This window comes from Eucyclogobius newberryi, unplaced genomic scaffold, assembly GCF_026437365.1.
Source record: "Eucyclogobius newberryi isolate DKJ021-1_F unplaced genomic scaffold, fEucNew1.0.hap1 SCAF_98, whole genome shotgun sequence".
NCBI classification, from domain to species: domain Eukaryota; kingdom Metazoa; phylum Chordata; class Actinopteri; order Gobiiformes; family Gobiidae; genus Eucyclogobius; species Eucyclogobius newberryi.
The window spans coordinates 315,001-328,231 of NW_027316541.1; the positions used below are offsets into that span (position 1 = coordinate 315,001).

General features: G+C 51.4%; 2 protein-coding genes across 2 annotated transcripts in view; both read right to left on the minus strand.

Annotated features, from left to right (window-relative positions):
* The window catches only part of mtif2 (mitochondrial translational initiation factor 2), a 46,564-nt gene extending 36,938 nt beyond the window's left edge, over positions 1-9,626 (minus strand). The window contains exons 1-3 of the mRNA XM_072439591.1: positions 9,512-9,626; positions 8,695-8,815; positions 1,249-1,357 (exon numbers count right to left, since the gene is read on the minus strand). Of these exons, the coding sequence (XP_072295692.1) occupies positions 1,249-1,357; positions 8,695-8,814 (229 nt within the window). The 5' untranslated portion in view covers position 8,815; positions 9,512-9,626. The remainder of the gene's footprint in view (positions 1-1,248; positions 1,358-8,694; positions 8,816-9,511) is intronic.
* Positions 9,627-10,225: 599 nt separating this feature from the next.
* Positions 10,226-12,664, minus strand: LOC140354554 (uncharacterized). The gene is made up of 2 exons (XM_072439594.1): positions 12,523-12,664; positions 10,226-11,757 (listed from the first exon to the last, which is right to left on the minus strand). The coding sequence occupies exons 1-2, from the start codon at positions 12,591-12,593 to the stop codon at positions 10,320-10,322; spliced, it is 1,509 nt and encodes a 502-aa protein (XP_072295695.1). The 5' UTR covers positions 12,594-12,664; the 3' UTR covers positions 10,226-10,319.
* Positions 12,665-13,231: the final 567 nt, after the last annotated feature.

Below are 13,231 nucleotides of genomic sequence, written 5' to 3' on the forward strand. Positions count from 1 at the left end.
GTGAAGAAAGCTGTAAAGAACGTTACATAGGTGAGACGAAACAGCCTCTGCACAAGAGGCTCTATCAGCACAGAAGAAATACAAGTTCAGGACCTCAGAGTGCCGTGCATCTCCATCTTGAAGCCTCTAATCACTCGTTTGAAGACGGTGAGGTGAAGGTTTTAAGCAGGAGAAAAGATGGTTTGAAAGAGGAGTTAAGGAAGCTATTTTTCATCTGCCTGAAGAGTGGGTCCAGCTCCCGTCTCCCTCGTGTCCGTCTGTCCGTCTGTGAGAGTGGGATCTCTCCTTCACTGGAACTCCTCCAGGTTTCTACGCTTTTTTCCCAAAGAGGTTTTTTTTGTAGTTTTTCCTGGCCGAGAAGGAGAGTCTAAGGACAGAGGACCCTGGGACATCGTCCCTCGCCACCACAGACATTGTTGATTCATTTCTCCCTGTGGCCCTCAGAGGCAACTGTTGTTGTGATTTTGGGCCTTACAAAAATAAATTTATTTGATTTGATTTTTGTTAAAAAAGAAAAACCTTCTTTAAACAGAAATGGAGGGCTAAGATTCAATCTTCCTGGTATCTATAATGGTATACTGAACCCGTGGAAAGGTAGAGGACCAGGACCAGGACATTTAGATGCTAATCAGGTCCTCAGGGTGGTTGAGCCAGGGTCTCACAAAGACAAAGAGGATTCTAATAGCCCATTAAAATTCTGAATAGGCTCGGTAGATACAAGGGGGGAGTTTCTGCTGAAACAAACAACTCTTTCTGCTTCAGGAAGGCTCCGCCCAATGGGCGGGTCTTACCACAGAACAGTATTAATATCGGAGTTCTCGATCTGAATTCTTTTATTGACAATGACTCTTGGATGAGAGTCGAAACGTCTATTTTTCTAACGGAATCAAGATGACTACAACTGAAGCTTTTTCTACTATGGAACACGCCTGGACGAATGAGGGATTACACCGACATATATGTGTAATATATATATATATATATGTGTAATATATATATATATATATATATATATATATATATATATATATATATATATATATATATATGTGTGTGTACTGTGTAGACCAACACAGTATAAATCAAAAACCAGACTTGCATTAAAGCAGATCATAGCAGCAGATCTAGAACTAGACCTAGTCCTGAAACAAGCTTCAGACAGGAGCAGAGACAGGAGCAGAGACAGGAGCAGAGACAGGAGCAGAGACAGGAGCAGAGACAGGAGCAGAGACAGAGACATGTTGTTACCAAAGTCTCGGTTCATGGCGCGGCTAAGTTCTTCCACCGTCATTTTCTGTTTGATCTCCACTTCCTGTTTCTCCTGCTTTGCTTTCAACTCCTTCCTGTGACCTTTGACCTGCACATATCAGAGCACAGTATTACCTTTAGGTTTGTCATTTGCAAAATTTGATTCAGTCATGCTAGTCGTTCCTCTCCTTGAACCGACACCTTAACGTGGTGGAGGGGTTTGAGCACCCGAATGATCCCAGGAGCTATGTTGTCGGGGGCTTCAAGCCCCTGGTCGGGTCTCCCAAGGCAAACAGGTCCTAGGTGACGGGTCAGACAAAGATCGGTTCAGAAGCCCTTTATGATGAGTTCACGAAACAGAGACTAGGGGTTAGGGTTAACCCTAACCCTGGCTCCGGGGGTGGATGAGATCCTGAGGACCTAAAGTCTCTGGATGTTGTAGGACTGTCTCTGACACGTCTCTAGAACAGGGCGTGGCGGTCGGGGACAGTGTCTCTGGCAGACCGGGGTGGTGGTCCCTCTGTTCAAGAAGGGGGACCGGAGGGTGTGTTCCAACTACAGAGGGATCACACTCCTCAGCCTCCCATAAGGTCTATTCCAGGTCCTGGAGGAGAATCTGACCCATAGAACTTCAGATTCAGGAGGAGCAGGTTTTGGTCCTGGTGGTGCAACACTGGAACAGCTCCAGAGTACGAGGTCCAGGGCCCTTTGCTCAGGGCTGTCTGGTCCCTGTCTGACCGGAGCAGGAGCTGTGTTCACTGCAGTAAGTCAGAAATGTCTGACCCCTAACTTTGCATACTAACCCTGCATACTGACCTCTAACCCTGTTAGGGGTCATTAGGGGTCAGGATGCAAGGTTAGGGGTCGTTAGGGGTCAGTATGCAGGGTTAGGGGTCAGGATGCAGGGTTAGGGGTCATTAGGGGTCAGTATGCAGGGTTAGGGGTCATTAGGGGTCAGTATGCAGGGTTAGGGGTCAGTATGCAGGGTTAGGGGTCATTAGGGGTCAGTATGCAGGGTTAGGGGTCAGTATGCAGGGTTAAGGGTCATTAGGGGTCAGGGTGCAGGGTTAGGGGTCAGTATACAGGGTTAGGGGTCATTAGGGGTCAGTATGCAGGGTTAGGGGTCAGTATCCAGGGTTATGCAGGGTTAAGGGTCAGTATGCAGGGTTAGGGGTCATTAGGGGTCAGTATGCAGGGTTAGGGGTCATTAGGGGTCAGTATGCAGGGTTAGGGGTTAGTATGCAGGGTTAAGGGTCATTAGGGGTCAGTATGCAGGGTTAGGGGTTAGTATGCAGGGTTAAGGGTCATTAGGGGTCAGTATGCAGGGTTAGGGTTCAGTATGCAGGGTTAGGGGTCATTAGAGGTCAGTATGCAGGGTTAGGGGTCATTAGGGGTCAGTATGCAGGGTTAGGGGTCATTAGGGGTCAGTATGCAGGGTTAGGGGTCATTAGGGGTCAGTATGCAGAGTTAGGGGTCAGTATGCAGGGTTAGGGATCATTAGGGGTCAGTATGCAGGGTTAGGGGTCATTAGGGGTCAGTATGCAGGGTTAGGGGTCAGTATGCAGGGTTAAGGGTCATTAGGGGTCAGGGTGCAGGGTTAGGGGTCAGTATGCAGGGTTAGGGGTCATTAGGGGTCAGTATGCAGGGTTAGGGGTCATTAGGGGTCAGTATGCAGGGTTAGGGGTCAGTATGCAGGGTTATGGGTCAGTATGCAGGGTTAGGGGTCATTAGGGGTCAGTATGCAGGGTTAGGGGTCAGTATGCAGGGTTAAGGGTCATTAGGGGTCAGTATGCAGGGTTAGGGGTCAGTATGCAGGGTTAGGGTTCATTAGAGGTCAGTATGCAGGGTTAGGGGTCATTAGGGGTCAGTATGCAGGGTTAGGGGTCATTAGGGGTCAGTATGCAGGGTTAGGGGTCATTAGGGGTCAGTATGCAGAGTTAGGGGTCAGTATGGGTCAGTATGCAGAGTTAGGGGTCAGTATGCAGGGTTAGGGATCATTAGGGGTCAGTATGCAGGGTTAGGGGTCATTAGGGGTCAGTATGCAGGGTTAGGGGTCATTAGGGGTCAGTATGCAGAGTTAGGGGTCATTAGGGGTCAGTATGCAGGGTTAGGGGTCAGTATGCAGGGTTAGGGGTCATTAGGGGTCAGTATGCAGGGTTAAGGGTCATTAGGGGTCAGTATGCAGGGTTAGGGGTCAGTATGCAGGGTTAGGGGTCATTAGGGGTCAGTATGCAGGGTTCTATTTCATCCCTACTGACCGCCAGAGGCGGTGCATAAAGCACTGGATGATCATCCTTGCGCATACACAGGTCGAGAATTAATAACAAAAAAGTCACCTTTGACCCCCCCGGTGGCTCACGTGAGTCTATATAGTCACGTGACACCGGGAGCTCAGTCCCTTTTCACCTTCTCGCATGCAGGTTGTATACGTGGTTGTTCGGCTAATATTGCTGTTTTCCCACAAAGTTTGGTTCGTTTTGCCGCTTGTAGCCCGTTAGCCCTGTGACTGTGGTACAGTCGGTGCAGCGAGTTTGCTCGCCCTCCTGGGGCTGCACAAGCGTGTCGGACCTGTTGCAATAGGAGGTATATTTATGTTGTTTTCTACGACTGGTAAGTACCCCTTTAATGCATTTCGCCGTAGCCGTGCGCTCTGTAGTCTTTTGTTGAATTTGAACCGTACAATTGTACCCGGTTCTGTGTTTATCCGTGCTAAAGCCGGTTGTTTGGTTTACTGATACAGCCGCCCCGGGAAGTTAGCGGCTCAAGTGAGCACGCTGACATCTGAACTGGCCCAAATGCGGGCAGTTATCCAGACTCTCCAGGCGGATGCCAGTCGTGTGGTGGCACAACGGCATGAGGGGCATGGCACAGCCTCAGTATATGATGACGTCATATCTGTGGCTGCTTCAGACACGCAGTTTCAGCTGGAGTCTGACCTTCTGAGCTCCAGAGTTTCAGAATCTGGCTCACTGGCCTCTGCCGGCTCTCAGGCCGACAGTGATGACACTGTCACAGCGGCTTTGCGGACGGCACTTTCCCGCTTAAAGCTGGATGTTCCGCGGGATGAGGCGGCACCCTCGAGCGCCTTCTTTCGGCGCCAGGCTGCAGCGTCCCACTTTGCAGTTCCTCCCTCGGAGGAGTACATTAAGGAACTGCATGCCTGTTGGACAGACCCAAAGGCATTTTCGAGGCCTACTTCAGATGGCAGGGTTTTGGCACTGATGCAGGATCCTCAGAAGCTTGGCCTGGGACATATGCCGGCAGTGGAGCCGGCTATTGCCTCCCTCATCGTCCGCCCAGAGGAGACTTTACGGAGTAATGCCCGGTGTCCACAACCACAGTGCCGGGTTACAGACGACCTTCTGTGTAAGGCGTACGACATGGGAGCTCGTATGGGTCGCATTGGGAACTCATTGTCTCATTTAATGCTTAGCTTGTCGGTTTCCCTTGAGACGGTGCCAGTGGACCAACCAACACATGGGCTGGTTGATGCCTCCTTGCAGGCTTTTGCCCTCATGTCAAGGGAACTAGGGCGACTGCTCTCTACATTAGTGCAAGCTCGCCGCCAAGTATGGCTGGCACAGTCTCCGCTCTCTGAGGCCAGTAGGAAGACCTTGAGGCGTGTTCCAGTTCTTCCCGGAGAACTATTTGGCCCGGCCGCCCTGGAGGCTCTAGAGCGCACGGCCCAGGCTTGCCGTACACGGCAACAGTTGGCGGGGCTTCATAGGCAGGGGTCTCATCGACCGGCTCAGGCCGCCCCTCCCGTTTCTTCACGGAGATACACACCACCGCCCCATCATGACTCAGACTTGCAACAGGCCCCAAGATTTGGATTTCGTCCGTCCCGTGCGTCCCGTTCCTCACAGCCCGGCCGTGGCCCCCACAAACCCGGGCGGGGTCGAGGGGCCTCCAGATGAGGCCACAGGGCCGGCGGTAGGACATTTTTCCCCAGGACAGCTGGAGTACTGGACGGCTCACTCGCCAGATATTTGGGTGCTGGCCACGCTGTCCGAAGGGTATCGTCTGCAGTTCCGCCGCCGGCCTCCTGTTCCTGGTCGGATCCGAATGACAGTTATTCAGGATTCGGCCAAGGCGCAGGCGCTCTCTCAGGAGATTCGCACCTTGCTGGACAAGGGGGCGATAGTTCCTGTGGACCCCCTGCTGGATCCAGGGGGCTTTTATTCCCGTTATTTTTTAGTACCCAAGAAGACGGGCGATTTACGCCCAGTTCTGGACCTCAGGGGTCTAAATATGTTTTTAAAGGTACTCCCTTTCAGAATGTTGGCGGTCAGACAAGTGCTCCAGGCGATCTCCCCAGGCGACTGGTTCACAACAGTAGACTTGAAGGATGCATATTTTCATGTCCCCATTGCACCGCCACATTGGAAGTTTCTCCGCTTTGCTTTCCGGGGAGAACACTTCCAGTTCAGGGTCCTGCCATTCGGGTTATCTCTGTCCCCTCGAGTGTTTACAAGGTGCGTCGCTGCAGCCTTGTCCCCCTTGCAGGCCCAGGGGTTGCGGATTCTGCCCTATCTGGACGACTGGCTCATTTGTGCGCCCAGCCACGAGCAGGCGCTTCAAGATACAGAGACTGTGCTCAGGCACGTGGCCAACTTGGGGCTGCGGGTGAACTTGGCAAAGAGCTGCCTTGTGCCGTCACAGGTAGCAACTTTCCTCGGCATGGTCCTCGACTCCCATACAGCGACTGCACGCCCTTCGCCCAAGCGGGTGGACGATATTTTGGGAATGTTGCGGGACTTTCGACAGGGGAGCTCTCTTCCCTACGTCTTGTTCCTAAGCCTCTTGGGCAAGCTGACTGCGGCCGCAACGGTGGTTCCTCTGGGGCTGCTGTCTTTGCGCCCCCTTCAGATGTGGCTCAACAGCCTACACCTGGACCCCACACGTCAGGATCACAGGCGGCAGCGGCTACCCGTATCTCCCCAATGCTGGGTGTCTCTATGCAGGTGGCGGAACGAGGCCTTTATGACACAGGGCGTTCCGCTGGGGCCTCTTCCTTCCAGACGGGAGGTTGTGTACACCGACGCATCCCTCCTAGGCTGGGGTGCGACATGGCAGGCACGGATGGTGCAAGGGTCATGGTCCCAGAGGCAGAGCAGGCTGCACATCAATGTGCTGGAGTTCTTGGCTGTCAGGCTAGCGCTGCGCCATTTCTTGCCACATTTGCGCGGCCGTCATGTCATGGTACGGTCTGACAACACCAGTGTGGTTTTTCACATAAATCACCAGGGCGGCACTGGGTCGGTGACCCTGTTCAGGATTGCACAACGGGTCCTGACTTGGGCTACCCCGCGCCTTGCCAGTCTGAGCGCTGTTCACATTCCGGGGGTTTGGAATGTGTCCGCGGACTTCCTGTCTCGCCATCGGCCGCTGCCGGGGGACTGGCAGCTTCACCCGGAGGTGGTGAGGGACATTTGGGAGACCTTCGGCAGGGCACAGGTGGATCTTTTTGCCTCCCGCGACGCGACACACTGCCCTCAGTGGTTCTCGCTGGCAGACAGGGCCAGCCCACTGGGTCAGGACGCACTGGCTTACGACTGGCCGAGGACGATGCTTTATGCATTTCCCCCATTCCCCCTGATTCATCAGACGCTTCTCAGGGTCTTTCAGGAGGGCCACAGTCTCCTGCTTGTGGCCCCGTTTTGGCCAGGGAGGACATGGTTTCCTTTGCTGTGCAGGCTCTGCTGCGGCACAGCGAGACCTCTCCCCCCCAGGCGGGATCTCCTCTCTCAACTAGGGGGTCAGATTCTGCACCCCAATCCCGAGCGCCTGAAGCTCTGGGTATGGCCGCTGCAGGGCCCGGCCTGACCTTCTCGAAGTACGCCGGGGAGATTGGGAACACAATAAGCAATGCTCGTGCCCGGTCTACCCGTCTTCTGTATTCCTGCAAGTGGAAACTGTTTGACGCCTGGTGTCGCAAAAGCGGGGAGGATCCAGTACATTGTGCTGTGTCAACGGTGCTCGCATTCCTGCAGGAGCTACTTGGCCAGGGGCGCTCTCCATCTACCCTGAAGGTATATGTCGGTGTAATCCCTCATTCGTCCAGGCGTGTTCTATAGTAGAAAAAGCTTCAGTTGTAGTCATCTGGACTCAGTTTGAAAAAATAATAGTAATGAAAAATTATTTTTTCAAACTGAGTCCAGATGACTACAACTGAAGCTTTTTCTACTACCCTGAAGGTATACATTGCCGCAATTTCTTGTGGGCATGTGGGGTGGAATGGTTTCTCGGGTGGCCGTAACCAAGATATTTCCCTTTTTCTAAAGGGTGCTCGGCGTTTGCATCCGCCGGCCCGGTCTGTGGCCCCGGCCTGGGACCTGTCCCTGGTGCTGGAGGCGTTGCGATCCTCTCCATTTGAGCCTCTGTCGCAGGTTGACCTTAAATGGCTGTCAATGAAGACGGCATTCCTTCTGGCTATGGCCTCTGCGAAGCGGGTGAGTGAGGTCCAGGCTTTGTCCGTGGCAGACTCCTGTTTTCGTTGGCACCCCGACAACTCTGGGGTTTCCCTTTGGCCGAATATAGATTTTGTTCCAAAGGTGATTTTGTCGGAGGGGCACAACCGCCCGCTACAACTTGCACGTTTTGGTGCGGGATCTGTCGCCGAACAGCTGTGTCCTGTCCGTGCGCTTGAGGCATATGTGCGTGCTACAGCGTTGATACGCAAATCTGAGAGCCTGTTTGTTTGTTTCGCCGGCCCGCGCAAGGGCCAGGCTATGTCCAAACAGCGTCTCGCGCGCTGGATTGTTGATGTAATCACGGAAGCCTATACTCGACAAGGGCGACCGTTGCCGTCCGGGGTGAGGTGCCACTCCACAAGGGGGCTCTCAACTTCGTGGGCCGCTATGAACGGGGTGTCCTTGGACGTGATCTGTGCGGCGGCCTCTTGGACATCCCCGAATACATTTGCAAGATTCTACAGAGTGAATGTGGTTTCTCCACAACCGCTGGAAGAGCAACACTCTTCTGCGTCCCATTGAGGTATGGTTTTGTCTATTCCTCGGGACTCTGCTGGTATTCGTCATCCAGTGCTTTATGCACCGCCTCTGGCGGTCAGTAGGGATGAAATAGAACGAAAGTTACGACTGTAACTACGGTTCTATGAATCCCGGATGACCGCCAGAGCATCCGGTCCCTCGGAATTCTCGTGCTTTGCGAGAAGGTTTCCAGGGACTGAGCTCCCGGTGTCACGTGACTATATAGACTCACGTGAGCCACCGGGGGGTCAAAGGTGACTTTTTTGTTATTAATTCTCGACCTGTGTATGCGCAAGGATGATCATCCAGTGCTTTATGCACCGCCTCTGGCGGTCATCCGGGATTCATAGAACCGTAGTTACAGTTGTAACTTTTGTTAGTGTTTGCTAACTTGTGCAGGGGTTCTAACACCACAAACACCACGTGTGTGTCATATCACAGTTTCCTAGGATACCTGTTTGGAGGCGTGTCTTTGCGGTAGGAAGTGGGTGAGAGTTTCTCGAACTGTAGGCGGAGTCACACGCAGAAGAGGCGGAGCCATTAGCCTCAAGGTAACACGAAAAACAGAGGCCATTCTGCACCAAGAACACCAGGATTACAGGTCAAAAACAGGTCAAAAGCAGGATTTAAACAGGACCAAAGCAGGATTAAAACAGGACTAAAGCAGGACTAAAACAGGACTAAAGCGGGACTAAAACGGGACTAAAGCGGGACTAAAACGGGTCGAAAGCAGGATTAAAACAGGATTAAAGCGGGACTAAAACGGGACTAAAACGGGACTAAAACGGGACTAAAGCGGGACTAAAACCGGTCCAAAGCAGGATTAAAAACAGGACTAAAACAGAACTAAAGCAGGACTAAAGCAAGTCTAAAGCTGGACTAAAACAGGACTAAAACGGGACTAAAGCAGGACTAAAGCGGGACTAAAACAGGACTAAAGCAGGACTAAAGCAGGTCTAGAGCAGGTTTAGAGCAGGACAAAAGCAGGACTAAAGCGGGACTAAAGCGGGACTAAAACAGGACTAAAGCAGGTCTAGAGCAGGTGTAGAGCAGGTCTAGAGCAGGACAAAAGCAGGACTAAAGCAGGACTAAAGCAGGTTTAGAGCAGGTTTAGAGCAGGACTAAGCAGGACTAAAACAGGACTAAAGCAGTTCCAAAGCTGGTCAAAAACAGGTCCTAAGCAGAACCAAAGCAGGACTAAAACAGGTCTAAAGCAGGACAAGAGGTCTGGTCTGGATCCGGGTCTAGTCCGGGTCTGCCTCTGGCCTCACCTGGTTCCAGGTCTTCCGTGGGCCCTGGCTCGGTTCGGGTCCTGGTTCGGTTCGGCTCGTGTTTTGTTGTAAAGTCACAGCGAGTCTCAGGGCGCCGCCATGACACTTCCCAAAGCGGAAGTGACGGCGCTCACGTGGTTTCTTCATAACAGAACGTTTGGTGCAACATACCGTGTAAAAACAGACATGCGCAGTAACCCTAATACAAAATAACCAGATCTTGTCCAATCAGCTGTTAGTGCGCTGTCTCCTCACGTGTTACACGGCACTGCATTTCCCATCATGCATTTGGACTCTGTAGTCCCTCTTGCATTGATCTGTCACAGGGCCAGGGGCCTTCAGCCATGTTCTGCTTAAACAAGCCTCCTGTGACTGACCAGCTGAAAGGTTTCTGTGATGATGACAGGGTTAGCCTAAACACCCAGTGATGACAGGGTTTCTGGTTCAATCCCAGTTTATAAACATCTTTAAGATATGATTTTAATCCTTTGCAACACACTTTCGACACACAAACACACAATGACAATAATGTGAATCATTGTTACCTGGTATATGGACTTTACAGACTTAAAACACACTGAAGACGTTTTATTACAGTGGCATTATTACATTTAATAGTAAAAAATAACACAATTTCCGATTTTCATTAATAAAACACTTAATTCAGTCACATATTTACACTTTTATTTGGTTAAAGTTTCTTTAAGGTAACCATAAGCAAACATAATGAAAGAAAATATTTGCAAAAAAGAAGGAAGTGTCTCCACTGCTCTGGGCACCTGCAGGGTTCTCCGATGTAGGACTCAGACTAGTCCTGGTCCCGGTCCGGGGTCTTGGTTTGAGTCTCAGTCCTAATGTGTACGGCCATGTGCCTCCTCATGGAGCCGTGCTGAGTGAAGCCTCTGTCGCAGAACGAGCACCTGAAGGTCTTCTCTCCAGAGTGCGTGGCCATGTCCTGGTCCTGGTCCTGGTCCCGGTCCCGGTCCTGGTCCCGGTCCCGGTCCTGGTCCCGGTCCGGGGTCTTGGTTTGAGTCTCAGTCCTAATGTGTACGGCCATGTGCCTCCTCATGGAGCCGTGCTGAGTGAAGCCTCTGTCGCAGAACGAGCACCTGAAGGTCTTCTCTCCAGAGTGCGTGGCCATGTCCTGGTCCTGGTCCTGGTCCCGGTCCCGGTCCCGGTCCTGGTCCCGGTCCTGGTCCCGGTCCGGGGTCTTGGTTTGAGTCTCAGTCTTAATGTGTACGGCCATGTGCCTCCTCATGGAGCCGTGCTGAGTGAAGCCTTTGTCGCAGAACGGGCACCTGAAGGTCTTCTCTCCAGAGTGCGTGGCCATATGGATCTTTACATTGGTCTTTAAGGCGAAGCGCTGGCCGCAGACTGGACAGCTGCAAGGTTTCTCGCCAGTGTGCATCAGCGTGTGGCGCTTCAAGCAGAATCGTCGTGGAAACTCTTTGCCACAGTCAGGGCAGCGGTATGTGGTCTTCGCGGGCGCAAGCTTCAGCGTCACGGCTTTTTCCAAACTCAGGTTGTGTTGGACTTTAAGGTGTCGCTCCAGACTGGACTTGTGCTTAAAGGGAGCGTCACAGACAGAGCAGTTGTGAGGTCGTTCTTCCGTGTGGACGAACATGTGCAGCTTCAGATGAGACGCCTGAGAAAACCTCCTGCCGCAGTCTGAGCAGCTGAAAGGTCTGAGCGCCTCCTGAGCCGCAGTGATGCAGCGATGTTTGTCCAACGTTTGTTTGTATGCAAAGTCTTTTTCACAGACGGAGCAGAAGAACGGCTTCTCCCCAGTGTGGACCCTCATGTGTGTGCTCAGAGTGTTCTTACGCCTGAAACACTGGCCACAAACTGAGCACCTGAAGGGTTTCTGTCCCGTGTGGATCATCATGTGTCTGTTAAAGTCTCCCAAACGTGCAAACTCCTTCCCACAGACTGAGCAGCTGCGAGGTTTGGCCCTGTCGCCGTCAGTGTGACGTTGCAGAGTTGAGTCTTCTGAGGCGTCGCTGTGCTCCTCACTGTCCGAGCTGAACTGTGGGAGACGATCGGAGCTGAAAAGGGCTTCTGCTCCACGGCGATCACCAGAACTTCCCTCTCCAGTTGTTTCTGCTCCGCTCGTTTCCTCTCCGCTCTCCTCAGTCGATCTTTGATGAAGGACAGAGGACTCGTCTTCATCGTCTTCAGCTTTGACAGTGACCGTGTGAAAGGGAAACTCTTCCGGCTCCTGTTTGACGTCCAACTCTGGCTCCTCACTGGACTCAAACAGAAACAACATTTCACAAATCAACCGTGAAGTCTCATTTAACCAAAGCCCTTAGTTATGACCTGCCCCAGACAATAAAGGATTCTCTTCTCTTTAAAGTGAGTTTGCATTTTCTCTCTGTGTCTGTGTGTTTGACCCTCATCACCATAAAAGCCCTTGAGTTGTCAGATTATATTTTATAACTGAAAAAACATGTGCCATTTTGTAAATTGACCCTTTTCCAAAAAAGAAACTCAAACTGCAATAATTTAATTCACATTTATTTTAAAATAATCTTGTTAAGCTGTAAAGTAAAGAAAAATGAGAACTTTAAGAATGACAAACTTTTAGAACAGATTACACTGCAAGTTATTACAAGTGTTTAAAAATGCCAAAATGTGAGTAAATCTAGAGAGGAAATGGCACTAAACGGAATCACATAATGAATACAGAGACTAATGTATAGAAAAAAACAAGTTTAGATAGAAAGAATACTGTATTAAAACTGAAAGAAAAACAATAACAATACAGTACAGTACAGTACAGGCTGTATATACACATACACACACTGTTATATATATAATATATAAGATATATATACACACACACCTATAAACACGACCCTTTACACGCGCGACACTGTTAAATGTCGTATACAATGCGCAGGTTTTGTGTTAAATGTGCCCGTGATGAGCGCGTCAGAATCGGATCATTTTGGACGCTACCCTCGGACACGAGTTGTCCGTCAAACACCGGGGCCAGACCTGATACTGACCTGTTTGTTTGCTCTTCCGTGGGGCCCCAGGGCCACAGCCCCGTCTCGTGCTTCAGCTTCAGCTCTGTCATGTTTCACGGGACTGTGCGTCACTCCGGGGCCGTTTCTGCCACGAGAGCAGAGCTAGCTCACGGCTAGCTCACGGTTAGCTCACGGCTAGCTCACGGTTAGCTCACGGCTAGCTCACGGTTAGCTCACGGCTAGCTCACGGTTAGCTCAAGGTTAGCTTTCTTTCCAACAGGCTGAACGCTACGTGACACTGCTGCCCCTCAGTGGTGATGAAGTATTACTACAGTTCTGTTACAAGAATCGAATTTACTGGTTAGGGTTTAGGGTTTAAGGGTTAGGGTTTAAGGGTTAGGGTTTAAGGGTTAGGGTTAGGGTTAGGGTTAGGGTTAGGGTTAGGGTTAGGGTTAGGGTTAGGGTTAGGGGTTAGGGTTAGGGTTAGGGTTAGGGTTAGGGTTAGGGTTAGGGTTAGGGTTAGGGTTAGGGTTAGGGTTAGGGTTAGGGTTAGGGTTAGGGTTAGGGTTAGGGTTAGGGTTAGGGTTAGGGTTAGGGTTAGGGTTAGGGTTAGGGTTAGGGTTAGGGTTAGGGTTAGGGTTAGGGTTAGGGTTAGGGTTAGGGTTAGGGTTAGGGTTAGGGTTTAGGGGTTAGGGTTAGGGTTAGGGTTAGGGTTAGGGTTAGGGTTAGGGTTAGGGTTAGGGTTAGG